The sequence below is a fragment of the Lagenorhynchus albirostris genome, chromosome 9, assembly GCF_949774975.1.
Source record: "Lagenorhynchus albirostris chromosome 9, mLagAlb1.1, whole genome shotgun sequence".
NCBI lineage: Eukaryota > Metazoa > Chordata > Mammalia > Artiodactyla > Delphinidae > Lagenorhynchus > Lagenorhynchus albirostris.
The window spans coordinates 94,016,622-94,044,513 of NC_083103.1; the positions used below are offsets into that span (position 1 = coordinate 94,016,622).

Consider the following 27,892-nt stretch of genomic DNA (forward strand, 5'->3'; position numbering starts at 1 on the left):
TAGGAAACAAGTGGTATTTTATTCCTTTTCGTCGTTGTTGAGGAGAGATCACGACACAGAGAACAGCAGTCCTGGTCACAGCGGCACGGTTTGGTTAGTTTCCACGAGAACACGATGAGCGGGAGGGGCGGGGTCTGATTTTCCACTCTCTTCACCAGCTTCGACCTCCTGCTGTTCCCCCTGCAGCAGGGCTGTGCGGAGCCCTGCCGGGTCCCTAACCCGCAGCACAGCCGCTGCACTTGCCGTTCTGGCCGGTGACAGGCGAGCAGAGGGTGCAGGAGCCCCTGCTGCTGCCTGGCCAGTGGGATGTGGACAGAGAAGCAAAGGACCCCTGCTCTCCCAGCTGCCCCTCCCCAGAGCACCGGCCCCAGCTGAACGCACCTCTTCAGCCATCACCTGACAGAGCCTCAGTCCAGGGACAGGAGTCTGAGTCCAGACGAGCTGGGCTATAGATGGGCATCTCGGGAGCAGGAAAGGCTGGAGAAGGGGGTGGGGTTCCAGAGCCCACGGGGTTATTGCTGAGAAGATATGCAAGGGGTACGTTCCCCAGGGGCGGAGTAAGGTGGGGCAGATGGGCACCAGGGAAGGGGTGTAGCTGCCCAAGGGCAAAGCGGGCTCATCAGCTCCTTGCTGGGAACCTCCCACTGCCGAGAGACCTCAGAACAGACTTGGTCCAGGGACAAATATGGAAGCAAGGTTCTTATAAAAGGAGTGAAGATGGGCCATGTAGAAGGATCACGAAGGTGATGTAAACCTTCCCAAGTCCCAAGCCAATCAGAGACTCCGCCCGTGCCCAACCCCTCCATCCACCCGTAAATCAAGAGAAGGAACTGGCCTCTTAGGGACAAAGCAGACTCCCGGGAGTGGAAGGTGATGGGGCCATGGAGAGCAGAGACGAGCTGACAGCCACATGGCTCAGCTCCTGCCCGGGAAAGTGGGGCAAGGTTCACTAAGATACAATGTCATCCACGAACAAGCAGCCACAAAGACCACATCATCAGACAGACACACACACACAGACACACGTCACAGGACGGGGACGAGACCACAGGCTGCAGGGAGGCCGGGGTTGCATCATCAAGTTGAGGACAGGTGTCGAGGGGTTGGGGAGAGGGTGGGGGACACACAAGTTCTTGGCTTCTCCTGGGGAAAGATCTGTTGCTGAAGTGCCCGGTTTTCTTAAGCATCAGAATTTGCATCTAAAGGTTCAAGCAGCTGCCTTCAGGTTCTGGAGGTTGAAGTGAGAGAGAATTTAAATTAAAACGAAACTCTGGCTTCCTTTCAAAACTCTTTACCTGCTCGTCTCCCAGCCATTAATTAGGACAGACCCTCTGCCCACGGAAACTCCCAAGATGAGACCCACTCTGAGTGCCTTGTTCTCAGCAAATCAAGGAGGACGAGCCTGAGAAGCAGGGCCAGGAGATGAAGGTGGAGGAGGGCGTGGAGCTCAGGAGAAGGGCTCTCTCAGGGGGATGGAACCTGGTAGATGTGGAAAGGAAATTGTTAAACCCGGGATTTCTATCTCAGGACACCTCCAAGAATTGCTCACAGTCCTGAGACTCAGGAAAACAGGGTTTCCGAGGAAGTTCTAGTAAAAAAGAAAAAAGAAAAAAAGACAACTGCTGGCTCAAGGCTCTCTCCCTGGAGCCTTCCCACACCGCTCCCCAGATTCCGAGCTGCCAGCTGCCATGACACAGACAGAACACCGAGCTGCAGCTGGGATGCCTGCCTCCTGGATTGGATCTACGTCAAACTGAGGCATCTTTAACCTTCCCGAGGCCCAGCTAGAAGACAGGAGGTAATGAGCCCCACTCTGCCCACCCTTAGGAAAGAATTCAAATGCTCCACAAGTACCCTGTGTTATTACCGTGATGGTAAAAGCCGGTGTGTCAGGCATTTTACATCCAGAAATCTCCTTTAACTTATGACTTAGGATAAAGTACATCCCTTATTTGTGTGGAAAAAAAGGCAGAAGTGAGCTGATAGAAGACTGATCCCCGCCACGCCCCAGTATATTCCAGGGTATGTTACAAAGGGAGACGGGCAGGAGCAGAGGGGTGTAGTGAGATGCAGCACTCAACTACAAAGCCCTGAGCTCGAGTTCCAGCCGGTTACTTACTATATGTATGGCTACTCTGTCTGACCTCAGTTTCTTCATCTGTAAAATGGGGCTAAACCCTACCTGTCCTTCTTACATCTTCTGGCAGGCTTGAGTGAGTTTGTGTTTGTGGCAGCATTTTGAAAACTGTAAAGCATTTATTACTTTCCTGCATTACTGTTGATATAATGAACAATGGAAACGGATACTAAATAGAACTAAAAACAGCGCCCCTAAACGTCAAGAACTGATAATGCTGGTATGGGGGGGGTTCATATACTATTCTCCCTACTTTTACGTAGGGTTGGAAAGTTTAAAAATAAAATGTTAACTTTAAAAAGCGGCCTGAAGGTACTCTCTGAATCATCACTGAAAGCCATTGTCTTTATGCTACTTTGACATTAGGAGTATTTCACTGACTAATTCTCTCCCAAGTCATGCCCACATGGTAGCTAGGATGGCACCCTATCAACTTGACCGCTGGGTTGCTACGGAAGCTCTATTTCCCGACTGCTCATTCTGTGTGTGTGTGGTACACCTGGGAGGTTTCAATCCGTCTGTCTCATCACCCTTCAGACATGAGCCTCCTGAGAGCACAGCTCATAATAAAATCTGGGCGCGTTGCAAGAGCTAGCCCAGTTCTTCCCTGATGACTCCTCGGCCGGGACTCAGTCAGAACAGTGATGGTGACAGGAAGATGCAGGCAGACAGCATCTTACCTTTGTGCCTGAGGGCTGCACTTCAGTTCTCTGCTTTCTGGGGCTCCGTTGCTGGAAAGAGAACCAGAATGGAGGGTAGTGCATGAACCCCTCACCCCAGCGGGCCACCCCCTGCCGCAGCCGTGACTGTGCCTGTCTCTGGGGGGAACCTGACGCGCACAGCAAAGGTGACTCATGTGGATTTCGAGTCAGACAGGCCTGGGGCAGATCCTTGTCCTGTTATTCGCTTGTTAGAGAACCTGGCACGTTCCTTAACTTTTCTGAGTCCCTTGGTTGTAAAATGTGGAGAGCGAGGCCTACCCCGAGGGGCTGTGCGCCCATTAAATGAGAAGTGAAGCACTTTGTATCATGCCAAACACTAAGAAGATTCCCTGTAAACAGCAGCTGTCGGGAGCAGCAGCCTGTTGGTGGAGGGGAGGGAGCGATGAACAGCAGAGCCCCGGGGACCCCCCACCCTGGCACTATGCAAGCACGTCTGACCGGCCAGCTCTCAAGAGACGACGGCACCTGGCAACCGTCCCCGACCCTCAAGCTGTAGGAGAATGCTTGCCCATTCCCTCCATCCCACCTAGGCGGGTGGTCCTGACACTTACCATTTGCAGTGACGAGGTTCTCCACCTGGGCCTCCTCGTCCCCTGGAGCCCTGCAAGAGGATGAAATGCAAGCCCGTCAGAGGTCTCCAGGGCAAACCCAGAGAGCATCGCCACTCACTCACCTCGCTGGGGCAGGGCCCTAGGATCCTTCTCCTCCAAGTCATAGTGGATCATTCCCCACCATGGGGCTCATGGGGCGGGGGAGGCCAGGGCCAAAGGGGATGTAGTCAGGGGAACTTACAGGCACCCTTCAATGTCGGCCCCTGACAGAGCTAAGTAATGGGAAGAGATGGCCTAGGGCTGCATGGGGTCTTGGGTTGTGTCCTGCCACAGACTTTGGACTCCTGAGGTCCAGCGCTGCCCTGGGTTACCATGGTGGACTAATGGGTTGTGCCCTTAGGTGGAGGTAGAGGGTGGGCGAAAGGAAGCCCAACATTCCACAAAGCTCAAAGAACCTCATGAGCAGGTGACCACAGGGCAGTGTCACAAGTCCTGAAGAGAGGAGACAGATCTCAGGAGAGGCCCGGAGGCCCTCTGCTTCCCTTCTCCCAAGCCCAACTCAAGGGCCTCCAGACAAGGATCCAGCATCTTCTCCCCGTTCCCCCACCCCACACATACATCAGAAAAAAGAAGGATGGGCTAACCCTTGATGTTCTGACCTCTCCTCTGCCCCAAAGACTGTCTGACAATCCTCAAAACTTCCACCTCTACCCCAACACACACAGCCTGTTTCTGAGACAAGAATCCAAAAGCACACTCATTTGGGGTCACACACCACAGGCCCCTCCCTGTCCCCTCTTAGCGTCATCACCCCACATGTCCACAGCCATGGCATCCTTACCGCGGCTTCTGGTTAAAACCGCACTTGCATCTACGACCTGAAAAGCAAAGAAACCATCCAAGGTCAATGTCCTGGCTTAGCCACAGCAGGACTGCCCAGTGAATCTGTGAGACTGTGCGAACAGCAGCCCCGACTCCTGGGCACTGCACGGTTTGCACAGCTGCATGCGGCGATCACTGGTTGGAGCAGGGCTCTTCGGCGGCCAAGGTTCAACCGTCAGCAGTTTGGATGGCTACAGCACCACTGTCTGCTTGACCATGTAAACGCAGACAGCTCCATGCAGCCCAGGCTCACGAGGGGAAACACACGCAGGGGCACACCCCTTGGAGCACTCTAAAGACAGCCCCTGTCTCCTCTCCTGTGACTCCCCCACTTGCGCCCTGATGGGGACAGCAGGGGGACAGCCACCTCCGCCCCTTCGTATCTGTGCTTGTTTTCATCGAGCACTTATTCTGTTCATTCTTCACTGTTTCATTGAGCACCTATTATGTGCCCAGCAGTGTACTAGGCCCTGGAGATAACTAGGAAGACAGACAGCCTCCTTCCCTCTCCAGGAAAGAGAACCGCCAGTCTCTTACACTGTTCCCCACTCACTTCACAGCTGCCCTTAGAGTGAACAAAGGAACAAACAAACTTACTTAGGATAAGCAGGATCCCCACCGAGAAGAGGACCACAGCAAACACCAATCCCCCGATCCTCAGGGTCTGGTAGTCTGCCAGAGGAACAAGAGTGAGAGATGGAAGAGAGGAAGGGCCAGGGAGAGCATGTCCATCCCTCCCCTGGACGGGGCTGTGCCTCCCCCTCCCCACCCAGGGTCACCGTCCCTGCTCACCATAATGAAAAGGGTCCTTTTCTTTCTCCTGCTCAGCTGCTAGAAAAACAAACAGGTGTGGTCAAGGGGGAGACAGCTACACATCCTGATTCCCAAATATCCTACCTTGTCTCACAGGCCTCACTCCCCACAAAGGAATTCCTGGGAAACAGGGCCCATGAAGCAGAGATGCCCAGAGAAGCACGGAAGGGTGGGCCTGCCTGCCAGGGCCAGCCTAGAAGCCAAAGGCAGGTGCAGCTCAGAGCACCAATCAGAGTCCGCATTCACAGCATCCACATTTATTGCTCCTTTGTATCTTACGTCATCATCAAAAGGCAGGGTCTATTTTCCTCTTGTTATAGGTGGGGAAACTAAGACCACGGAAGGACACGTGACTTGCACAATCTAGAGACTGAGGTACAAGGCTGACTCCCAAAGTTCAGGTTAAAAGTCTACAGGGACCTGGTGGGCTTGAGGGCTGGAGCCCATGGGGAGAGGTGGGCAGGCTGGAATAGGGGCTGTGTTAGCTGCTGCCTTCCAGGACTTTCTTTGCTGACTAAAGGCGGGACAGCTGGTCAGACATGTAGAACCTGAGAGCCCCCCAACCCTAGTGTCCCAAAGGGCCTGGACCTTCCACCAGAAAGGGGTACTTACCATTGGCCAGGACCGCCGGGGCCAGCAGGCCGCACAGGTAGAGCAACACCACCTCCATGGCGTCTGGGGACGGAGGGAGGAAAATGACTCTCTGGGTAGGAGACTCCCCACTCCGACCCTCAGCCTGGCGAGGGCCCCAGTTGGCTTCCCACCCCGACTCTGAGCTCTCTCCACACGGTGTGAGGTCAGACAACAGAGCCCAAGCAGCTGACGCGTATAGACTCCTTACGGAGTGCTCTGCACGCATGAGTTCAATTACAACAGAATCAGTTCAACTAGCAGGCACTGTGACTAACCCATTTCGCAGGTGAAGAGGCTGAGGTTAAGGAGGTGAAAGGGCACTCATGGTAGCGAGTAGCACAGTCTGGATCCCAATGCAGCTCAGGAATGCCTCTGCCCGGCTGCCTCTCTGGTGCCAAAGTCATAAAACCCCAAGGGCTTGGGAGATCACATCACCTGTGTCCTCCTCTCTGGGCCACCTAGAGATGTGGCCATCTCTAGCTCATTAAGATGTCTGGGACTTTCTGGCCTGGTTCCCTACAACTGAGACCCACTGGCGGAAGTTCTTCTTTCTATCAGATTAAATGGGGCAGGTAAGCCAGGGGTTGGGGAGGAAGGCCTGCTGTTTCCTGGACTCTTTAGAGTAAACCCTGAAATGCTGACAGCTCTCCATCAAGGTACCCCTCACGCTCTCACCTCCAGAGTGCCCAGGTCAACTCTTCCTATAGACTTTAGTTCATAATCCTCCAGATAGGTGGTTTGATTAAACAAAGGGAGCACGGAGACATGCTCTCTGAGCATCGGCGCCCTGGTCTCTCCTTCCCCAGAAAGGGCCTGAGACTTCTGCTCGTGAGCTCAAGCCCCTGGTCTCTGGGGTCAGTGGCCCCTGGATGGAGGCAGAGGGCAGGGCCGGTTGGTCCCTCCCAGGGATGGATTTCGGTGCAGTTACACACACCTCATTCCTGGGCTTAATTAAAGGAATGTGGTAAAGAGCCAGAGAGGAAAGGGGAATGAAACCCGAAACACGAAACCCAAGGCTGCTTCATCTTTCTTAGTGGGGTGAGACTGGCAGCGGCCTAACCCCCTGCACACTGTCTAGGGGCCAGGACCATGCTTGCTCTGTCGGTTCACGCCCTATTCCGTTCTGGCCCCGCAGCCAGCAGCCCCCAGCTGCCCTTCACCTCCCAGCCAGCAGAGGTCAGAACAGCTCCATGCAGGGTCAGGCCAAGGCACAGACCCAGAACTCTGGACTCCCAATTCAAGGAGCGTTTCTCATAAGCAGTCATTTGCCTTCAATGCTACTTCATTTAATATTTGTATTTCTTTTAAGTTTCATATTACATTTTACATGTACAAAAATATATGTGGGCTTCCCTGGCGCAGTGGTTGACAGTCTGCCTGCCAATGCAGGGGACACGGGTTCGAGCCCTGGTCTGGGAACATCCAACGTGCTGCAGAGCAACTGGGCCCGTGAGCCACAACTACTGAGCCTGCACGTCTGGAGCCTGTGCTCCCCAACAAGAGAGGCTGCGACAGTGAGAGGCCCGAGCACCGCGATGAAGAGTGGCCCCCACTCGCCGCAACTAGAGAAAGCCCTCGCACAGAGGCGAAGACCCAGCACAGCCAAAGATAGGTAAATAAATAAATAAATAAAATTTTAAAATATATATATGTATAAATAACACACATGTAATGAAACATAAAGGAAACACCCATTAAGTAACTTAAGAACTAGAACTTTGTACGTACGGCTACATTTACTTCTATTTTCCTCCAACCCATCCCTCTGCCTTACTCCCAAAAGTAAACAGTACCCTGAATATATATTTTTAATCAGTCCCTTGCTCTTCTTCAAACAAAAATTTTAAATTAAGATACCATTCACATACCATGAAATTCATCCTTTTAAGATGTATGATTCAATGATTTTAGTATATTCACAAAACTGTGCAACCATCAGCAGTAAGAAACATTTCATCATCTCAAAAAGGAAGCCGGTCCCCACTGGCAGTCATTTCCCATTTTTCCTTTCTCCCAGTCCCTGACAACCACTAATCTACTTTCTGTCTCTACGGACTTGCCTATGCTGGACATTTCATATAAAAGTATCATAAAATACATGTCCTTATAGGTTCTTTGAGTTTATTCTAGTGTTTTTTTCTTTAGATTTATCTTATGTTGGATGCCTAGTTCATTAATATTTAGCCTTGCTTGTTTTCTAATATCAGCATTTAAGACTATATAACCAGGGCTTCCCTGGTGGCACAGCGGTTAAGAATCCACCTGCCAAGGCAGGGGAACCGGGTTCGAGCCCTGGTCCAGGAAGATCCCACATGCCATGGAGCAATTAAACCCATATGCCACAACTACTGAGCCTGTGCTCTAGAGCCTGCGAGCCACAACTACTGAAGACCGCGCACCTAGAGCCCGTTTTCCACAAGAGAAGACACCGCAATGAGAAGTCCACGCACCGCAACAAAGAGTACCCCCTGCTCGCCACAACTAGAGAAAGCCCGCGCACAGCAACGAAGACCCAACGCAGCCCTAAATAAATAAATAAATAAATAAAAAGACTATATAACCCTCTAAGTGCCACTTTCACTCCAAATATAAGCTTTGAAATGTGGCTTTTTGATTATTGTTTAGTTCTTAGCACTTTAGACTTGCATTATAATTTATTTGACCTGTGCATTAAGAAGCATGTTTTTAAAATGTCCCAATGTATAGTGATTTTTAATTTGCCTTTGTTACTGACTTCTAACACGTGCACTGTGGTCAGAGAATGTGGTCTGTAGGATGTAGATACCTTGAAATTTACTGAGACTTGCTTTATGATCTAGTATATGGTTATTTATTTCAAAAATTATATTCTGTGTAATTCCTTCATTGTTGGGAAGAAAGTTCTATATGCCCATTAAATTAAGATTATTAATGGTGTTATTTAAATTTCTATATATTTTCTCAGTGTTTGACTGTGTGACCTACCAAAAACTGAGATAGGTGCTTTAAAATCTGCCACTGTGAGGAAGGATATATAAATTTATCCCTGTGTTTCTCACAATATCGTAACAGAAAGTTTAAAACTGTTATATTGTCCTGTGGGTTGGACCTTTTAGGATTATATAGGGATCCTGTCTTAAATTCCATTTCACTTTCTACTTTTCTGTGTCTTTATGCATTCTATCTTAAAAGAGCTAGATTTTTAAAAATTCAACCTGATTATTAACTGTCAAGTTTACTCCATTCAACTTTATTGTGACTATTGACATATTTGGTCTGATTTCTACCATCTGTTCTTCCCTACTTTTCTTATGTGTATTTCTCTTTCGACTTTTTTTTTTCTTATTCATTTTCTCCCTCTACTGCTTGAGAAATTACACAAGTTATTTCTAGTCTTTTAGTGGTTACCTTTGGAATTTTACCATTTGTATTTTCTATAGACTGAATGTTTGGGTTCCCAAAATTCATATGTTGAAACCTAATCCTCAATGAGATGGTATGTGGAGGTAGGCCTTTGGGAGGTGATTAGGCCATGAGTGGGGGAAGCCCTCGTGACGGGATTAGTGCTCTTCTAAAAGAGACCCCAGGAAGCCCTCTTGCCCTTTCTTCCATGTGAGGGGTCCGTGAGGAGACGCTGTCTATGAACCAGGAAGCAGGCCCTTGTCAGATACTGAATCTGCTGGCAACTTGACCTTGGACTTCCCAGCCTCCAGATCTGTGAGAAATAAATTGCTATCGTTAATAAGCCATCTAGTCTATGGTATGCTGTTATAGCAGCCTCTGAACAGACCAAAACAGTATTCAACTTAACAAAGATTTTAAAAGTCTAAAGTTAAAATGTATAATAGTTATTAGGTACAATACTCTTCTTGAAAAATACAAATCACCCCCTTCATGATATATATGCTATTACTGTACCAATTTTCAGTTCTTTTCTTAATCCTATGAAACAGACGCTAGTGTTTCTATTTCTTGGAAAGAACATTTGTTTAGATTCACCCACGTGTATAGTGGCCAGCCTTCAAGCGAGCCCCCAGCACGTCCTGGTATTCACATCCTTGTATACTCCCCTTCCACAGTGCACCAGGGTTAGTCTGTGTGACCCATAATATATGGCAGAACTGATATGTCACTTCCAGTATTAGATATAAAAGGCACCACAGCTTTCTTTTCCTGCTCTCTCTCTCTCGGATCGCTTGCTCTGGGGAAACTTACCTGCCATGTCTTAAGGATACTCAGGCATCCCTGTGGAGAGGCCCACGTGGCAAAGAACTGAGAGCCACAGTTCAAAAGCCCACTAGGAAGTAAGGCTGCCACGAACCATGGAAGTGAGCCTGGAAGCAGGTTCTCCAGCCTTCACTGACTGCCACCCTGGCTGCCAGCTTGAGTGCAACCTCATCAAAGACCTCGAGCAAAACCACCCAGCTAGGCTGCTGCCTGACTCCTGACCCTCAGAAACTGTGTGAGATAACAAACGTTTGTTGTTTTAAGCTACTGAGTTTGGCGGTAATTTGTTATGTTGCAACAGATAACTAATACAACTTATTTACTAACTCATTTGTTTGTGATTCCTTTTGAATCTCAGACATCCATCAAGTCATTTTCTTAATTCCCGGAGAACATCTTTTAGAATTTTCTTTAATGAAGATCTATTAGTTGTAAACTCAGTTTTTGTTTATAATTTCACCCTTCTGGTGGACAGACTCTAATGTGATCCCCAATAATTCCAACCTTCTAGTATTCAAACCTTTGTGTAATCCCCTCCCCTTGAACAGGAGTAGCAGCTGGGACTTGCTTCTAGCCAGGAGAGGGGTTATTAGGTGAGCAGGGCCCCTCCTGGGAGTAGGAAGGACACATATCAAGGGTTCCAGGCCACTAGTCACTGCTACACCTTCCCCTCAGCTTCCCCCAATCACCTCCATAGATGCTCACATTCAAGTTAATCCCCCACACACATACACACTGAATTCCTAGACGGGGTTATACGATAGCGGGTTCTGCAAGGGATAAACAGGTGAACAGGACAGGGCGGCAAGGTTTGAAAGCAGAGGGCTCTGGTGTATCAGCAAATGTGAAGAGAGCTTCACAAAAGGCAGAGACTACATTCAAGGTTCAGCCAGCAGGGAACATGGGTTAGAGCCCTGGTCCAGGGCTCTGGTCCACATGCCGCGGAGCAACTAAGCCCGTGAGCCACAACTACTGAGCTTGTGCTCTAGAGCCCCTGAGCCACAACTACTGAGCCCATGTGCCACAACTACTGAAGCCCGCGTGCCTAGAGCCTGTGCTCCGCAACAAGAGAAGCCACCGCAATGAGAAGCCCGCGCACCGCAATGAAGAGTAGCCCCCGCTCACCGCAACTACAGAAAGCCCACGCGCAGCAACGAAGGCCCAATGCAGCCAAAAATAAATTAAAAACAAAACAAAAAAAGTGGTCGCCTTTAGTGGCTTCCTCAGAAGGATTCTGAATGAAGTGGGGCAGGAGAGAGGGCCTTCATCCATTAGTAATGTCTACATAGCGCAGGAGGGGGCCGTGACAGCCATCTGCGAAGTATTTGCCATTTCTAGAGTAAGATACCTTCCAAAACAGTGAATAATCGGGTTGTGTAAAGCATGAGGGTGTGGGTGGTGAGAATTCTGGTAAGACACTTGGGAGACAGCCTCTAGAGGATCTTGAATGCCAGGCTAAAGAGTAAAGACCTGTCTTTGTATTCTAAAGAAAACATTCCTGATCAAGTTACAGTGAGCTGAAAGAAATACTGTTACAGATTTGAAAAGGGACCAACTTCGCTCGGTCAAGCTGCTGCCCAGGCCTGGACTATACCAGCCACACCTCAGCACAAGCTTCCTCAGGGTGCCTCTTGGACCCCCACACCCATTTTTTAAAATCCCGCTGGTACCCCTGGCACTGCCCTCGAGTCGAGTGGCCATGTACACATACAGAGCCTCTGACGGGACACAAAACGCCTTTCTCTCACTGATGCACCAGAGACTCTCTCTCTGCCTTCCCTCCCTCCCACACAGCCGCCCCGCTGTGTCCTACACCCTCCCAGTTCCCACACATTCCTTTATCCCAGAAAGGAAGCTGGGCTGCCTGGGGCTGGCTAGGGGGAGGGGGAGATTAAGAGGTGGTAGAAGTGGTACGTCTCATTTCCAGGCCACAGAGTTTAAGAAGTAGATGGAAGAAAGGAGGGAGGGATCTTTGGAAGACGGAAAAGCGAGGCAGAATTGGGTGGAGCTGGGAGAGGACGTTCGGGAATATTACCTTAGCTTCCCGTGCATGTGAGGTCATGGACCCCCTACCTGGGGGTGCCTGAGGACCTGGCTCCCTGGGAGGGGGCTCTGGCGAAATCATCACTGTTAGATGGGGAGTCTTGAACTCTAGATCATTCAGATCATCCTCCCCATGTAGAAAATGGAACCAGTCACATTTTGCTTCCTCGGCAGCATCTCCTGAGAAAGGATTGATTTTCCATTCATTCTTCTGCTCCTTTCCATGCTCTCATTTATCTCTACATTGGTAAACAGCTGACACGTTGGGCGGCAATAGCACATCCATGTTAATTTTCCTCCCTGATCTTTCTGCTGTCTGCACACTTGCTTTTCTGCATGTGCAGGAGAAAAGCAATCAGAAGAGTTTCTCCGGTGATTATCTTTCCATCTGAGTCACATAATTTCACATAATTGCTGGGTAAAGCTGCTCAGAAAGAGAAGCCACTAGTTGATGATCCAGCATCAGGCTATGTTATTTTTGATTACACGCAGCAGCGAGGTGGATCAGAATACCCAGTTCTATTGTGAAAATAACTCAGAAATGACCTCCCTTTCAAATGTATAGGCTCCAGATTACAGTGGAGCATCATTATCTCATCCTCATCTCTGTCTCACTCAGCCCCCAAGGCCTCACCTCCCATCCCTTCCATCCCACCTGCTTGCCTTCCTTTGGGTTCAGCCCATCAAAAACATGCCCAGGGGTATCATCAAGGCCTGGGTACTGGCAGGATCCCCAGAGAAAGATGAGGCCCCCTCTCCAGACAGCACATGCCAGAAGGGAGCCTTTTATGGGGTCACAGAATGCCCGAGCCCCAACGTTTAGGCTAACAGGTTACCCTAGACACGTTATTGTATGATTTAGCCTATGACGTATCCAAACCTTTGCGACAAAGAAGCTGGTTAAAAGAAAATTCCACTGTATATAAATAGGATATAAGCAAGATCTGAGGTTTACCAGACGGAGTTAGAATCACAGAATGCCAGTGAGTTCGAATGACTGAGATGAAAGCTCTTACTTTTTATTTGAGGAGACTGGGGCCCCAAGAGGAGGGCTGCAGCCAATTCGTCCAGCTAGCCAGGGGCAGAGCCGGGCCCAGAACCCACGCCTCCAGCCCCTGCCTACTGCTCTGGTCTGCTGGGATTGGGCAGTGGGCGGGCCAGGGCTGGAGGAGAGGAGCACAGTGACGGCAGCAGGGAAGGCTGAGCAATGCCTGAGAGCCCTCGGGCAGCCCAGCCGGAGCCAGGAAAGAAGACACGGCACCTCTAGGAATGCGGATGACGAGGGCAGTGAGGCGGGGAGCAGAGAAGCACTGCCAGGCTCCTGGGCTCTCCATGAGAACACCATCTTGGGAGAATTCCCTGGCGGAAATGAGAGGAAATGAAAACTCTGGGATGGGAAGCCCATATTTGAAGCCTAGCTTGGGGCCTGGATTGGATATAAGAAATGATAATAATAATCACGATAAACAGCATACAGGTCAGGTGCTATTTCTGCTACTTTAAGTATTCATTCTCATTTAATCTTTAAAAGTAGCCTATGAAATATGTGTTACCATCAAATCCATTTTAAAGGGAAACAAATCGAGGCAGAGGAAGAGCAGTCCCCTGGGGAGCGAGAGCTGGATCCCAAACTTCTGCCCAGCTCAGTCTGCTTCCCTGCTGGGGGTAGGAAGGGTAATCTTCCTGCTGTGAGTCCTGGATTCCAGCCCGCCCAGCCCCACAGCCCAGGGGAGGGCTCACACCCACTCAGGGGCAAAGGGCCATGATGGGCCACCTGCACTGCTGCTCCCAGAGGGCTTACCTCCCAAGCAACTGCCACTCTGTTCCTTACGCCTGTCCCAGTCCAGTGGGCTTAGGCTGCAAGGCTCAGCCCCCTGAGAGAATCAAATGAACTCTGCAAAGAGGGGTTCCTGCCTCTGGGTGAACATTTACCAACCAAGCCCTCTAACATTGTTGGCTTCATACATACTCACGAGAGAAGGAGACAGCAGCATGGACAGTGCCTGCCAGTTCACCCCCAAAAGAGAATTTCTATTCCCTTGTTGGACGGAGAGCTGTTCACTGGAGAGGGTGATTTTTTTTGGTAACAGATTATGGGATTTATGCTGTTGATTAGGTCAGAGGTGACAGCATGGTGTCGGGAGCAGTGGGGGATCAGCCACCTCCCCTGCCCACTCCAAGGCTATTACAAAGGTCAAGTGAGATAATATATGTGAAGGTTCTTTGTAAACTGTGAAGCTCTGTGATAAGAATACCTAATATTTATTAGGCATTCATGGCATGCCAAGTACTGTTCTAAGTGGTTTACGTGTACTAACTCATTCAATCCTTACAGTAGTTCTAGGAAATGGCTCTGATCATTCCCATTATACAGATGGAGAAACTGAGGACACAAGGTTAATAAGCAAGTTGTCTAAAGTCTTTGCTCCCGAGTCCTCGCTTTTTTTTTTGAATTTTATTTTATTTATTTTTTTATACAGCAGGTTCTTATTAGTTATCTATTTTATACATATTAGTGTATATATGTCAATCCCAATCTCCCAGTTCATCCCACCACCACCACCCCGCCACTTTCCCCCCTTGGTGTCCATACGTTTGTTCTCTACATCTGTGCCTCTATTTCTGCCCTGCAAACCGAGTCCTCGCTTTGAACCACTCCGCCATCCTGCCTCTCTGCCACCCGGTGGCGTTGGGGCCTTGAACAAGTCACTCTACCTCTCAGAGCCTTTGCTTCTGAAACTGTAAAACAGGAACAATAACAGGCATCTCAGGAGCTGGGAGGATTAGATGAACCAGCCTCTGTGCATGCACAGTTAATTGCCCACACCTTCCCCTCTGGAGGGGAGACAGCTCCTCCCCCACTCCAAAGCTACAGGTCTACTGGGGGCTGCCAATCACAGCCCCTCCCTTGTTGCTAAAAGGACTGGGTTTGAGACTTCGGTATTCCCCCAGGGGCTGTCACATCATCCGGAGGCAAGGGAAGAAGGGTCAAAGCAGCCAAGCTGTGAAATCTGGGGGTGGGGGGATCTGGCGGGGGCAGTCAGGCAGCAGCTCACAGGTGAAGAGCCCGTGGGAGAGAAGCAGGGAGAAGAGATGGGGACAGGGTACTGGCTGACCGTGCTCCAGCTCATCTGTTCTCAGCCCAGCGCTGCTCTGCCCATCCCACAGGCCGGCCGGCTCTATGAACCGGTAATCCCTGCCTTGCCCCCAGGCAGATGCAGTGCTGTTTGGGTCATTTGCGATGAAGAGATACCATGTCACAGCCGAGCACTCTGCATGGTAAATACCAACTGCTTTTTAAGTGTCAACTGTTGATTCTATCACCATCCCCCCAACTCTTTCCTCAGCTTCCACCTTTATTATCTAGCTTCTCTTGGGAAATGGGGAAGAGATACAGAGAACACAGCTGGGGAAAGGCCCCGGGTGCCCCCTTTCACTTCCCAACACAGGCGGGGGACAGGCCTCAGCCCGCAGAGGAAGCAGGCAGAGGAGGGCTCTACAGATGCAAAAGGCTCCCCAGAGCCACTGGCCTCCAGAAAAACAGGCTGCATCACCCAGGGCCACCAACAAGTGGCGTGGGGAGCTCAGATCTGCCTGGGACAGCAGGGACGGGGCCACATGGGTGAGCCCCTACCAAGAGACACAGAAGCAAGACAGGACCTGAGACAGAAGAGGAAAGAAACCCCAGAGGAAGAGCGGCTGAACGGGGAGGGGCCCAAAGAGAAGTGCGAGACAGGCAGGCAAAGGGAAGAGAAAGGAAGAGTCTGCAGGACAGAACGGAGGCTGGCCAAGGGGAGGGGCTCCCAGCAAAAACTGAGCAAGAGATGCACACGGTGACAAAGCAAGGAGAGGCGGAGACCGCTGAGAAAAGAAATCGGCTTTGTAGAAACATCAAGCAAGGCTCCACGCTGTCGCCCTCCCCATGAGGCCCCAGCTGGGCCTCCATCCTTGGCTGCCTGTGTGCCTCCACCATACCCTGCCTGCCCCAGTCACACGTGTGCTCCAAAGAGCAGAGAAGGGAAAATGCCCCTGGGCAGGGCGTGGGGAGGAGAGTCAACGGACAGCTGCAGCTCCTGGGAGAAGACATTTCATCCCCCTCCCTGACTGTAGGACAGCTGCCCAGTGGAAGACACAGGGTCTCTGCTGTCCAAGCAGCCTGCTGGGCAGGGCCGAGCAGACTTCTGCTAGACTGGGATACTGTGCACCCTGGTCCTCCTGCCTCTTGGATTTAAGGGAGGTTGAGGCAAGATGTATCAGCTCAGAGACTCTTGTCCTACAGCCCCAGACCCTCGAGTGTACCTGTGGCTGTCGTTAAGACAAAGGGGGACCGATGGTGGTGTGTACGCTCCCCCCAACCCTGCTCCTGCTACCTGCCCACGGTGGCTGAAGGGGATGATGAGGGTGATGGTGGTGATGTTGATAACACCAAACATCTGTAAGACACCCGACTCACCAGGCAACGTCACAAAGCATTAGCTCAAAGGAACATCACAACTGCAGGCGATGTTGGATATCATTGCCATTTAACAGATTAGAGAAGGTGAGGCTCCGAGTTGCCTCGTTCAAGGCCCCACAGCTAACAATGGCACAGCTGGCATGGGCTCCTAATTCTGTGGATGCCACATGCTAGGCCCTTTCCACTCTTCCTTGCTGCCTCCCTGGCACATGTGGCAATGCATGGGGACTAAGGGAAATCAAAATGCTGACCTTGATCCCAGACCATGCAGGGCTCATTGGACGGGAATGTTCTTATCCAGGCCAGGGGAGAAAAACCAGTGTGAGAGAATAACCCAAATAAAATTAAATAGCTTTATTTAACTTTGGCATGTATTATGTCATTTTTTTCCCTTTCACAGTTTCCTGCTCAACTCTATTCTGTCTACTACGACTGATGTGAAGGCTGGGACCCTGGAGCCCTTCAGGAGGCGGGAGGAGGCCTGGCATATCCTTCAGCCATCGCTGGCCCCCAGCTATTCACAGGTCTTCCCGTTGCTCCCAGCTGAGCTTCAGCACCACCACGGGCTCTCTTCTCTCCCTCCCCAGTCTCCCCACAGCAGCTGCTGGGCACCCTGATGCTCTCTGCCTAGCAGAACATCAGTGTATTTATGCAGGGAGCTACACAGCATCCCAGACCAGTTGTAGGGCATCCTGTCCATTGGAGCTAAGCTCACAGGGGATGCCAACAGAACTACCAGCCCAGCAACTGACAGCCTTTCAGAGCAGACTGCCAAGCTGCAGATCCCTTTCTCTTCTGGTATGGTTCAGAATTAGATTAGGGTGTAGAATTGAAATAAAGACCACCCCTACTCAAAAATATATCCACGCCCACAACATTCTCCCAAGGAGAGAGTTCTTAATTCAACCAAATGCTTCGTTTAAAAGGTAAATACTTACATTCCTAATAGTTATTTATATCTCGGCCTGAGTTATTTAATCAGATTGCTTTCCAAAGAGCTGAGATCCGCCTGCACTTAGGTGGAGAAATTGGTGGAGAAGAGAGGATAATTTTGGAGCAAGGTGTAATTTTGGAAAGAGTGGCATCATTATCCTTCCAGTAACCAAATTAACAAACATTTCTTGATGGCCTACTGCTGCCCAGGACCTTAGTCATCACTGGGGGAGCTGCAGCAACACAGTCCCTGCCTCACGGAGCTTACAGTCTTAACTGAGTTCACAGGATTTCCTCTCCGCCTGCCGAGCTCCACGTGGTGTCGGTGGCAAAGTCCCAGCCACGCTGACTCCTGCGCTATCTCTATCATCTTCTCTCCCGTTGCTCGCTCTATAGTTCAGACCCTCATCATTGCGCCCCTGGGCTGCTGGTATGCTGATCACTTCTCTCCCAAACTCAAGTGTATCATGGTGCTTCCGTATTCTATTTATTTTTTAAAAACTCAAAACGTTTTATTCTGGCATATAAATACCTCTAAGTCTATCCCTTTTCTACCCTTTCAGTATTTTCTCCCATTACTTTCAGCTAAGATGGTCTACTCCCATCCCCTGCCACGCGTGTTTTGATCTCCAGGCCGTTGTATATTCTGTTCCCTCCACTTAGAATGCCCTTCCCTCCCCTGTTTATTCTAGTTCTCAGCTCTGGCTGCACCTCAGGATCACATGGAGAGCTTTTTCATAATAATAATAATGGGGATCAACTATGTCCCATCAAATTCTAAACTCTGGGGGTGGGACCAAGGCATCAGTAATTTTTAGAATCTCTCCACTCATTCTAACGTGTAGCCAAGGTTGAAAAATGCTGTCTTTGTCCAACTGCCACTCCAGCCCACGGGCTGACTTTCTTTCTCCAGCCTGTGACCTGTCATTAGCACTGATTTGCCACACAGCACATTCTGGTTTAATGCTCTCTTTAATAAGGTTCTCCTGCCTGGAAGCTCTCTGTGCTACTCCACAACTTGTAAGACCTGGGGCGGTGCAGACAGCCAGCGAGTGCTGGTTGACAGATCGATGTTTGTCTCGAGGAGTGGAAAGCACAGCTCTGATCACCAGGCCCTGGAACCCTGCTGAAGTGGGGGCACTAAAAGGGACTGGAAACCCAGCGCTGTCAACATCGACAGTGATGAATCGTGCTGAGGGTATGTACCCTTGATCTGATGTGATAAAAGTTGCACTTTACCTTTGTGATTTTCCTCCACCAAACCCATAAGCCCAGTCTTATCACGAGAAAAACGTCAGCTAAATCCCCATTGAGGGGTATCCTGCGATATACCCGACCAGTCCTCTTCAAAAACTCTCAAGATCATCAAAAACAAGGCAAGTCTGAGAAACTGTCACAGCCAAGAGGACCCTAAGGAGACACGACAACTAAATGGGATGTGGTTAACTGGATGGGGTCCTGGAATAGAAAAAGGACCTTAGGGAAAAACTAAAGAAATCTGAATAAAGCATGGTCTTTAGTTAATAATAATATATCAATATTATTTCATCAATTGTAACCAATGTACCACACTAATGTAAGACATTAATCGGGGAAACTGTGCAGGAGGGTTATATTGGAACTCTCTGTACTAGCTGTTCTGTTTTTCTGTAAATCTAAAATTTTTCTTTAAACAGTCTATTAAAAATAACTTAATAAATTTTTAATTCATTTTAAAACAAAACAGCTCCCCAACCACACATGCTCACCTTCCTGGCAAGCGGTGTGGAGCCCTGTGCTCTGCTGGTGGTGTCTGATGTTTCTGTAATAGGGGCTGGGCTTCTGGGTCAGACCAGAGCCAAAATCCAGCAAAGGCTTTCAGAGCTGCCTTTTCAAACAAGTGCTTTGGGTCCAACCAGAGGCTGCTGATGGATCTGTATCCTTCAGAGGAACATGCAACGTGTTCCCTTGATCTGCATGTTAAACGTTCATCAAATAAACATAAATTATTCTCTTTAATAGTCTAACTATAAAATTCCAGAGAAGGGCTGAAGAGCAGAGAGAACTCAAAGCCTGGGACTCAGGAGAGAGCAGAGGGTGGTGACATTCTCACAGGCCGAGGGGCTCACAGTGGCTGCTGTCACTTTACTGAATTCCCTGCACTGCCCCAGGGCAGCTGGACCTCCTTACAAGCAGGGCCGGGCCTCTGGCCCCCATCATCGCTGCTGACACCCACCAGGGTGGCCCCTTCCTACCAGGCCCCTCTCATCACAAGGGCCCTCAGGCCTGGCAGGGCCCCCTTGTGTAGCCCCATCCCTGGGTCTGCCCCACCGTCCTTCCTTCAGGGAGGAGGGCACCCCACAGCTGGGAGGCTGGAGGCTGGGCCCGCTGGTCCCCATGACTCAAAGCTCTTCCCATTCCGTGAGCCCAGACCCAATCCAACCCGGCTGCACAGGGGGCATGGGAGGGACAAAACTGCTTTATCACGTACAGAGAACTTACTATTTTAACTCGGAGGCACCTTTATCTTTAATGTGGGATTACTTCTGAGGCAAAGGAAGAAAAGACCTGACCACAAAAAGAAATAAGACCCTTTCCCTAGAAGCGGACACACCGAATTCACAAATCACAAACACAGGCCTGGTTTCTAAAAAGATTCCCTGGAGAGACCTGAAGCTGGCCCACCAGCAGGGTCAGAGGGCCTTGCTTCCCCCTCCCCCATCACTGCCGACTATGACCATCTTTGCAGCGCCATCCCAGGCATCACCCTGTGGGCTTGTCCCAACAGCCCTCAGAGGCAGGCACACAGGGCAGCGTTGTGCGGCCAACCCCAGCACAGGCCGGTGATACAGTTGTCCAGAGTGAGTAAGGGAGCGGGACTATGCCTGCCACCTGCCAGCCCAGGGGCCCGCGCCCCTGCCCCCCGGGGGATCTCAGTCCAGTTCCGGGGAGTCTGGATGGTGGGCAGCCTACTGACAAAGGCCCATTCAAGAGAGGCCAGACGAACAGTCCTAGCGGCAGAAACAGAAACTCGGAGCAGCGGCCAGAGGCCCAGGGGCCAGGCCCGAGTAACCCTGCCCACAGCCAGACCACAGTCCCTGCCCCTTCCAGCCTCCGCTCAACAGCCCACCTCCTCTGAAAGCACAGCTCCGGGCGGCGCGTTTGAACCTACAGGGCACTTTGTCTATGCTCACGTTGTCTTGAGGGTAGAAATGACACAGGGATGCACCCTGACCCGTGGGCCTGCATACCTGGAAACCTGCCCAACCTGGTCCCGTCGCCTGCGTGGAGGTTTACCCGACCTCTGCTTCGGGAAATGCACTGTCTCCTCCCTCCTGCCACACGCCTCATTGCCCCAGTTCCCACAGAGCCAAGGCCCACGCCTGTCTCCATCACGACCATGTGCGTCTCTCCCATCAGACTGTGAGCTCCTTGGAAGCAGAGGCACATTCTAGGCATCTCTGAAGCTCCAACACTTTGCATAGTAGCTGCTCAGTAAATGCCCATGCCTGAATGAATGGATGCTTCAGTATCATTATGCCTTTAGTCATAATCCAATCTAAGCCCAGAATAACCTGAGGATCTGTGTGGAATTTTAAAGGAATTTTAAAACTTTCTCAGTGCTCCCCTGCCCCCACCTCCTCCAGCCAGCTCTCCAGGTCTCCGTCAAGCCCCAATCACCAAAACGCTGTGATGAATAAGCTTCCTTCCATCGCCTTCAGCCCTTAAACACCTCCAGACCTCCGACAGGGTCTGACTCTTAGTTTTCAGACTCTACCAAAGGAACAGGCAGACTGAAATGACACATGGACATAAAGGAATGTATCCTTCAGGTATGTGTGGTGGGTACCTGGGTAGCAGTGACAGGTGGGAGAGAGCTTAGAGGGACAAGTGGGCTTTCACCGTGCCCTGGTGGGTGAGGACTTTTTCCCACATATGTTCAGTTCACAGATGGTCTCTGGGCTTTCTCCATGTCTGACACTGTGCCAGGCCCCGTCTGGGGCAAAAAACAGACCTTGCCTTTGAAGAGGTAGGAGCGGGTATGGGGAGCAGGTGTGGGGAGCAGGTGTGGACATAAGTAGCTAAATGAAGGCTCAGTAGGCGTGTACTCTAAGGGAAGAATCAACCGAGCATTTCACGGGTACCAGGAAGAGGAAAGCTTGTCTGTTTACTTGGAATTAGGAAAAGCTATTTGAAAGAATGAGCACTGGAGAGAAGCCTCAAAGGATGCTATAACAACAACAATGTCATTTTAATAATAACCATGTGTCATTATTATTACTATTGTTATTATTAGAGCAGCTAGTATCTACTGAGTGTTTACCATATGCTGGGCACCAAGAAGCATTTGACATAGCTTACCCCTGGCTCAAACCTCATGCCCATTTGACAGATAAAAAAACTGAGGCTTAGAAGAGTTAAGAAAACTAGGAAGCGTCAGCACCCAGATTACAGCCCAAGTCTGTGCGTCTCCAAAGGCCGCTACCCCCTACTCAGCTCATTCCTGTTAGGGCCTGAGTGGAGGCAGAGGGTAGGAAGTGCAAGGCTCAGGATGACCATCTGGAGAAGGGGCCTGGAGAGATGGCTGCAGCCGAGTTCCTGAGAGCCTCGAGGGCCAGTGCCAAGTACCTGTCCTCATTAATAGGCAATGGAGGGCTTCCTTGGTGGCGCAGTGGTTGGGAGTCCGCCTGCCAGTGCGGGGGACATGGGTTCAACCCCTGGTCCGGAGGCTCCCACATGCCACAGAACAACTAACCCCACGTGCCACAACTACCGAGCCTGCGCTCTGGAGCCCGTGAGACACAACTACTGAGCCCACATACCACAACTACTGAAGCCCATGTGCCTAGAGCCCGTGCTCCGCAACAAGAGAAGCCACCGCAGTGAGAAGCCCTCACACCGCAACGAGGATCCAATGCAGCCAAAGATGAATAAATAAATAAAACAAATAATTTTTAAAAAAATGTTTTAAAAAAAGGGCAACGGAGAGATCGGACATATGGGGCCACAAGGTCAGTGGTAAAAGGATGGGGGCTGAGAAAGTGGAAGGGAAGAGGCGGTCACAATGGTCTGGGTGAGAGACTGCACCGGGGTGCGGTGAGAGGGTGCTCGGGAACCTGTGAGCTCATGCCTGTGTGTTAGGTACGGAGATTATGTACGTGTGAGAAGGGGAGAGTGTGTGCCAGTGTGAGCGACACTCGAGCAAGCGTGGAGCCCTGCTTGTTGAAGAAGGGCGTTGCAGGGCCTTCCCAGGGGAGGTGCGGGTAAGGTCAGCTGGGGAGAGAGGGAGCGACAGGGCTAATGGATGGGTCTACCGGTGCAGGAGGGCTCCGGTGAATGAAACCAGCATCTGACTTTCTCACAGCTCTGTGGGTCCTGGGAAGCCCACAGGGCCTGGCATAGGGGAGGGACTCAGTTAACATTTGTTCAAGGGATGGCTTGTATGAATTTAAGACCTCGCCTCTTGTCACTTCCCAGGCCTGGCTTTGCCCTCCAGCTGCATGGGGGGCACTGTCATTCCTCCCTCATCCCTGGCTTCAGATCAGATCTTCTGAGCTCAGCAGGCACCTTCCCATGGTCCCAGCCTGGTTCCCAGGGCCCCAGCCCCGCTCCCCCGCGCATCTTTGTAACAAGTGTGTTCCTGTGTGAGCTCCAAGCTGACTTCATACTTTCCCAGGTCAGAGGGCCCCTCCCCCTTCCCATTCCAGAGAAGAGAAGATGATGCCAAATTGGTTCCAAGCTTTTGTCTTGGCCAGAGACACCCTGCTTCTCATTAGAGACAGAAAACCCTGATCGGCACCTCCCGTCATGCTCTCCAGCTGGTCCAAGGCTCTCCGTCCAGAGGATTCATAGACCCAGCAAATGATGGCCTTGGACCTCATCCTCTCCAGAGACCACATCTCCCAAGACTCCACCCAGCCCCAGTTTTCATCCTGGCAGAAGAGACCAGGTGCACATGGTGTCCAGGGGGACCGGCTACTGCAGCCTGAGAGAAAGAAGCCCAGTCTGAGCTGCCTGAGCATCTCCTGGCCCACGGGGTGAAAGGGGAGGCCTTCTCCGGAGTGACCGGAAACCAGCCCCTTTCCTGCTCAGCTCAGCTACAACCCTGTGTTATGAAATCATGAGTAGTTTGTCACCCGGAGAGAAAAGGGATCTCTTTCAAGACTGTACAATCTATAAAAATTAGGAGGCAGAAATGCCTTAGAAATCATGAAATCTAGCCCCTCTGCTGACGGATGTGGAAACAGAGGTCTAAAATCGTGGAGGCTTTCAGTTGCTTGAGATCAGTCTAAACCATTTCTGACTTTTGCCAGAAACCCAGTTTGCATCCCAAAGGATATCTGTGTCATGAATGCACTTCCCCCTGGAACACAGCCAGGACTACAACCTGGGTCTGTCTCCAGTTCACAGCCTTTCTGCTACAGGCTCTCTGCCTCCAGGGGCTGTGCCTGTCATGACTGGTTTGCTTCCTCCAGGGTGTTCAGGCAGAAGCTGGTGGGTGATTTGTCAGACAGTGAGTCCTGGGGGCTGCCTGGCACAGTCTGCCACCCAGATGGCAGCCAGCTAGGTCCAACAGGGCTGGGCTCTGACTTACGGGGGGTCTGGTGGGCTGGCTTCCCTATGGCTGTGGGGAGTTTCCAGGGTCTAGGGAAGTGCTCCTCCTGGCCCCTCTCTGGGCCACATTCTCCCAGAAAATAGGATGGAGCAGGCTCCCCACCCACTAGGGCACCCACACTTTGGAAGGGATCCTGGTCCCCAGAGGATTGCTGGCAATAAAGAAAAGAAGGCAAGTGATGTGGGACAGGAAGTATGGGGTCACAAATCCTGGCTAAAGAGTCAGAGGCCTCAGCCACAGCTGGGTGTGTGACCCCGAGCCTCAGTTTCCCCATCTACGTGATGTCCTGATTGGATGTTCCCCTTCCGGCTCTGAGAAATCTAGGACTCTGAGGTCAGGGACTGTGTCTTCCTTCTCACCCTCATGGCCCTAGCAATGAACACACTGTAAGTACTTAAAACAATTCCTTGAATAATTGAATGAAATGGGGCCTAAGTCAGTCCAGAGATCACAAGGCGGCCAGGAAGGAGACCCTTGCCTCCGGTGACTACCACGAGGACCCCTAGAGAAGCGACAGGTCTTAGAAAAGCCCTGGCAATCCAGGAGCCCTCTGCAAACCCACTTCCTCTCCTAGATGCACAGATGTGGCTGGCGGAGCCAAGGAGAAAGCAGGAAAGTGTACCTGCGGGAGGGAGGATAGCCTGGACCTCCTCCCTGCCATCACCCTACCTACACTTTCTACACTCACCTGGCTCCTCTTTCTGGCTCCCCTCTCCTCCCAGCCCCCATCCAGGCTTTGTCTCCTCTCCCTGCCCTCTCTGCTCTCCGCTCTCCGCTCTCCAAACACAGTCACACTTTTCCTCCCTCCTCTGGGGAGGCTCAGAGCCTCCTGCTGGTCCCAGAGCTGCCTGATCCTCTGCTAGGCAGGAAGACTCAGCAGCAGAGTCCAGCCTCCTAGGAGGGGCCAGGAGCCTCAGGCTTTCTCAGGGTCACGGCAGGTAGAAAGCTGCCATGGAGAGATTTAAATTCTGGTCCATGCCCAGCCTCTTGCATCTAGCGCCTAGGAGAGGGGCTGCCCTCTGAGGACATCTGCAAGTGCATTCCTCTCCACCTTCTTCTGCAGGGTTCTTGGGGAGGTGTTTCCTTCTGGCCTTCTTGAGCCTTCCCCTACATGCTCCTTGGCACAGAGCTAGGAAACTGCCCTCTCTCTTCCAGCCAGAGACCTACTGCGAAGAAGTACTGCGTGTGTGTTGGGGAAGCAATGGGATGTTATTGCTGGTATGTGTGAAAGCACACACCGTGCGATGACAGGGTGTACGTGTGGCATTGGGGGTGACGTGTTGTGTGTGGTATATGTATGGTGTATTCGGCGTGTTATGTGGTGTACATGTGATATGATATATGTGTGTGTGGTGTGTTGATGCAGTGTGTGTGGCAAGTAAGATGTGCGGTATGTGTGTGAGTGTATAGGTGGTGTGGCAAGTGTGCATATGTTTGGGGTGTGTTTGTGATGCGTACTGTGTGTTGGGGGGCCTGGATGGGGTAGGGGCCACATCACTTTTAGCTGGGAGCTAGCTAGCTCTCCAGGGTCTCCTACTCTGAGAAGTCAGGGATAACCAGTATCTAGGCAACCATGTTGGGGGGAGGGGAGGAGATATGGAGGTAAAGAATGGGCAGGAAAAGGAGGGAGGCTGAGAATTGAAGAGGGGTTTCTATGGCAACTACCGGGCAGGTCACGTGAAAAAGGCTAAGTTGCGGAAACAGATATACATATCCACACATACACAGTATGAGGGTACTGGGCCCTCACAGAGGGATCCTTCAACAGAGGACGTGGGCTGCCCACTGATCCATCTCCAAACCTGGAAATCTGGGCCCAGCCAGAGAGCACAACGCCAAGGAGACAAAGCAAGTGGAGACAGAGGCCCCATTCGTGGCGAGAAGCCCCGGCAGCCACAGCCCACCGTGTCTGGAGGTGGGCAGCAGGGGCCTAGCCAGGCCCATTGCTCCAGTGTGGCTGCTCCCTGCTCCCACCGTCGGGTGCTCCCTTTACCCGCCACCACTTGTAAGAGCCCAGAAGCGAGCGCCAGCAGCCCCAGGCGGCCCTTCCAAGTCTCCATGGAAGCCCAAGAGACACAATGGGGAAGGCTGTGCCAGGGCCAGCCCTGCTGGGGAAAGAGGGCTGGGTACCAGGAAAGGAGGGAATCGGGGGGGGGGCGGTCAGGGCCCCCTGGAAGAAGCTAGGACTGGTTAGACGAGAGGAGAGGAAAATTGATGCAGACACTCTCATGAGCCCCACGCCCTGGAATCAGCCTTCCTTACCTGCCCCCATTCCCAGTGCCCACTGCCCAGCCCCAGCTCTCCCTGTCCCCCAAGCACCGAGCCAGCAAGTTCCATTTTGTATGGTTATGTGTGCACACACACAGCCGGCCCCCTCCCTCTCTTCACCTCCGCACACTCCACTTAAAGAGTCCAAGCTTCCAAGTAACAAAGGAAAACCCCCTGGACACAGCGGAGAGCAGCCCTTTCCCCTTCTCCCAAAACCGTAGCCCCAAGCTCCAGGTAGCGGCAAGCCCCTTTCCAGAACACCTTCACTCCCACCGCCACGGCCTGCCTCCCCTCGGCAGCCCCTCTTCTCTTCCGACGACCACCTCCGGGTTTCCATCCCCTGCCCGGTTTCCGCGGCCCAGGCGGCAGCTGCCCGGCGAGGACCGCTCACACCCACCGAAACAAACCAACCCTGGCAGCATCCCGGTGCCCCGCGATCTGTCCCCACCCCAGCCTCTGTCCCTCTCCGGAAGAAGAACCCAACTTTGCCAAGACCGCAGCCACTTACCTGCACGGCGCGGTCCCCTCCGAGACAATCCCAGGAGGATGCGCGGAGTCCAGAGGAGCCTGGGAGCGGCGGGGCTGGGGGCAGGGCTGTGGGCGAGGCTTTCGCTTTTTTCCCGCCTCCCCTGCTGGGAAGGGCGGGGGCTTGTTAGAGAGGCGCGTCCTGCAGGGGTGGGGAGTGGTGGGCGGGAGCTCAGCCGGGGCTGGGCTCCGGGGACCGCGATGTCACCGTCCGCCGACCTCCGGCTGGCGTCCGCGCGCAGACCCTCTCCTGCTCGCCGCGCGCCGCCGGCTCCTCGGAGCGCGCCGCCGCTGCTCCCGGGTGCGGGAGAGATTCTTTTTCAAAGGGCGGGCCGCTCCGAGAAGCAACAGGAGACCGCCGTCGAGGGCGCGGGCCAGCGCGCATTCGCCGCCAGCTGTGGCTTTTTGGTTTTCCTCTGCTGAGGGTGGGGAGGGAGCGAGACAAACACGATGACAGAGCTAAGTGTCTCTCCGAAATAGTAAACTCGGGGAGGGGGGGAGGGGGGACGGAAAAATACGAGAAAATAACCTAGCACCAGACACAGCAACCCACGTTCATTGGAAGTCTTGACAATGAAGTGGGATGCGCACCTAAAGCATGAATGTCTGTGTCGTGGGAGCGCGAGCCGGTTCTGGCCGGACTTGTCATTTTCAGCAAGAGCCCTGCTGAGGGCGGGGGCTCGCTAGAACCACAGATTTGCTGCCCAGATCCCCCTCTTCAGGGCCCCTCGTCCCGCTCCTGCCGGCTCACAGTACCGCCTCCTCCCCAGCCCACTCCTCAGGTCCAAATTCGAGACGACAAACTTAATGAACAGATTTAAATCCTAGCTCCGCACCTGCACCTGTGATGTGACCTTGAGCACAGCACTGAAGGGAACACTTGAGCCTCAGTTTCCTTCCATGTGAAACGGCGGTGAGAACCCTGACCCCCGGGAGCTGAGCCCAGCGCTCAGAGCGAGCGCTTCGTAAGCCGGCAGTAGCTGCGAGGCCCGAGGCCAGGCACTGGCAGAAACCACGGACACGGCAAGGGCTGGCCACTCGGTTGGTAGCCAGGAAGCCATGCTGCCGGCCATGAGGCTGCCCAGCCTGAGCCAGGAGGGGGATCGACAGGATTGGGGGTGGGGGAGA

At 52.0% G+C, this 27,892-nt stretch overlaps 1 protein-coding gene across 3 annotated transcripts; it reads right to left on the bottom strand.

Annotated features, from left to right (window-relative positions):
* FXYD6 (FXYD domain containing ion transport regulator 6) lies at positions 1–26,976 on the bottom strand. 3 transcript variants are annotated; one of them, XM_060160463.1, is made up of 9 exons: positions 26,748–26,882; positions 5,718–5,780; positions 5,085–5,123; positions 4,890–4,964; positions 4,252–4,288; positions 3,411–3,460; positions 2,818–2,868; positions 1,364–1,479; positions 1–1,228 (listed from the first exon to the last, which is right to left on the bottom strand). In XM_060160463.1, the coding sequence occupies exons 2-7, from the start codon at positions 5,773–5,775 to the stop codon at positions 2,840–2,842; spliced, it is 288 nt and encodes a 95-aa protein (XP_060016446.1). In that variant the 5' UTR covers positions 5,776–5,780; positions 26,748–26,882; the 3' UTR covers positions 1–1,228; positions 1,364–1,479; positions 2,818–2,839. The 3 variants fall into 3 exon arrangements, with proteins under 3 accessions (XP_060016446.1, XP_060016449.1, XP_060016448.1); XM_060160466.1 differs by lacking the exon at positions 1,364–1,479 and having other exon boundaries at positions 26,748–26,976; XM_060160465.1 differs by lacking the exon at positions 1,364–1,479 and having other exon boundaries at positions 5,085–5,120.
* Positions 26,977–27,892: the final 916 nt, after the last annotated feature.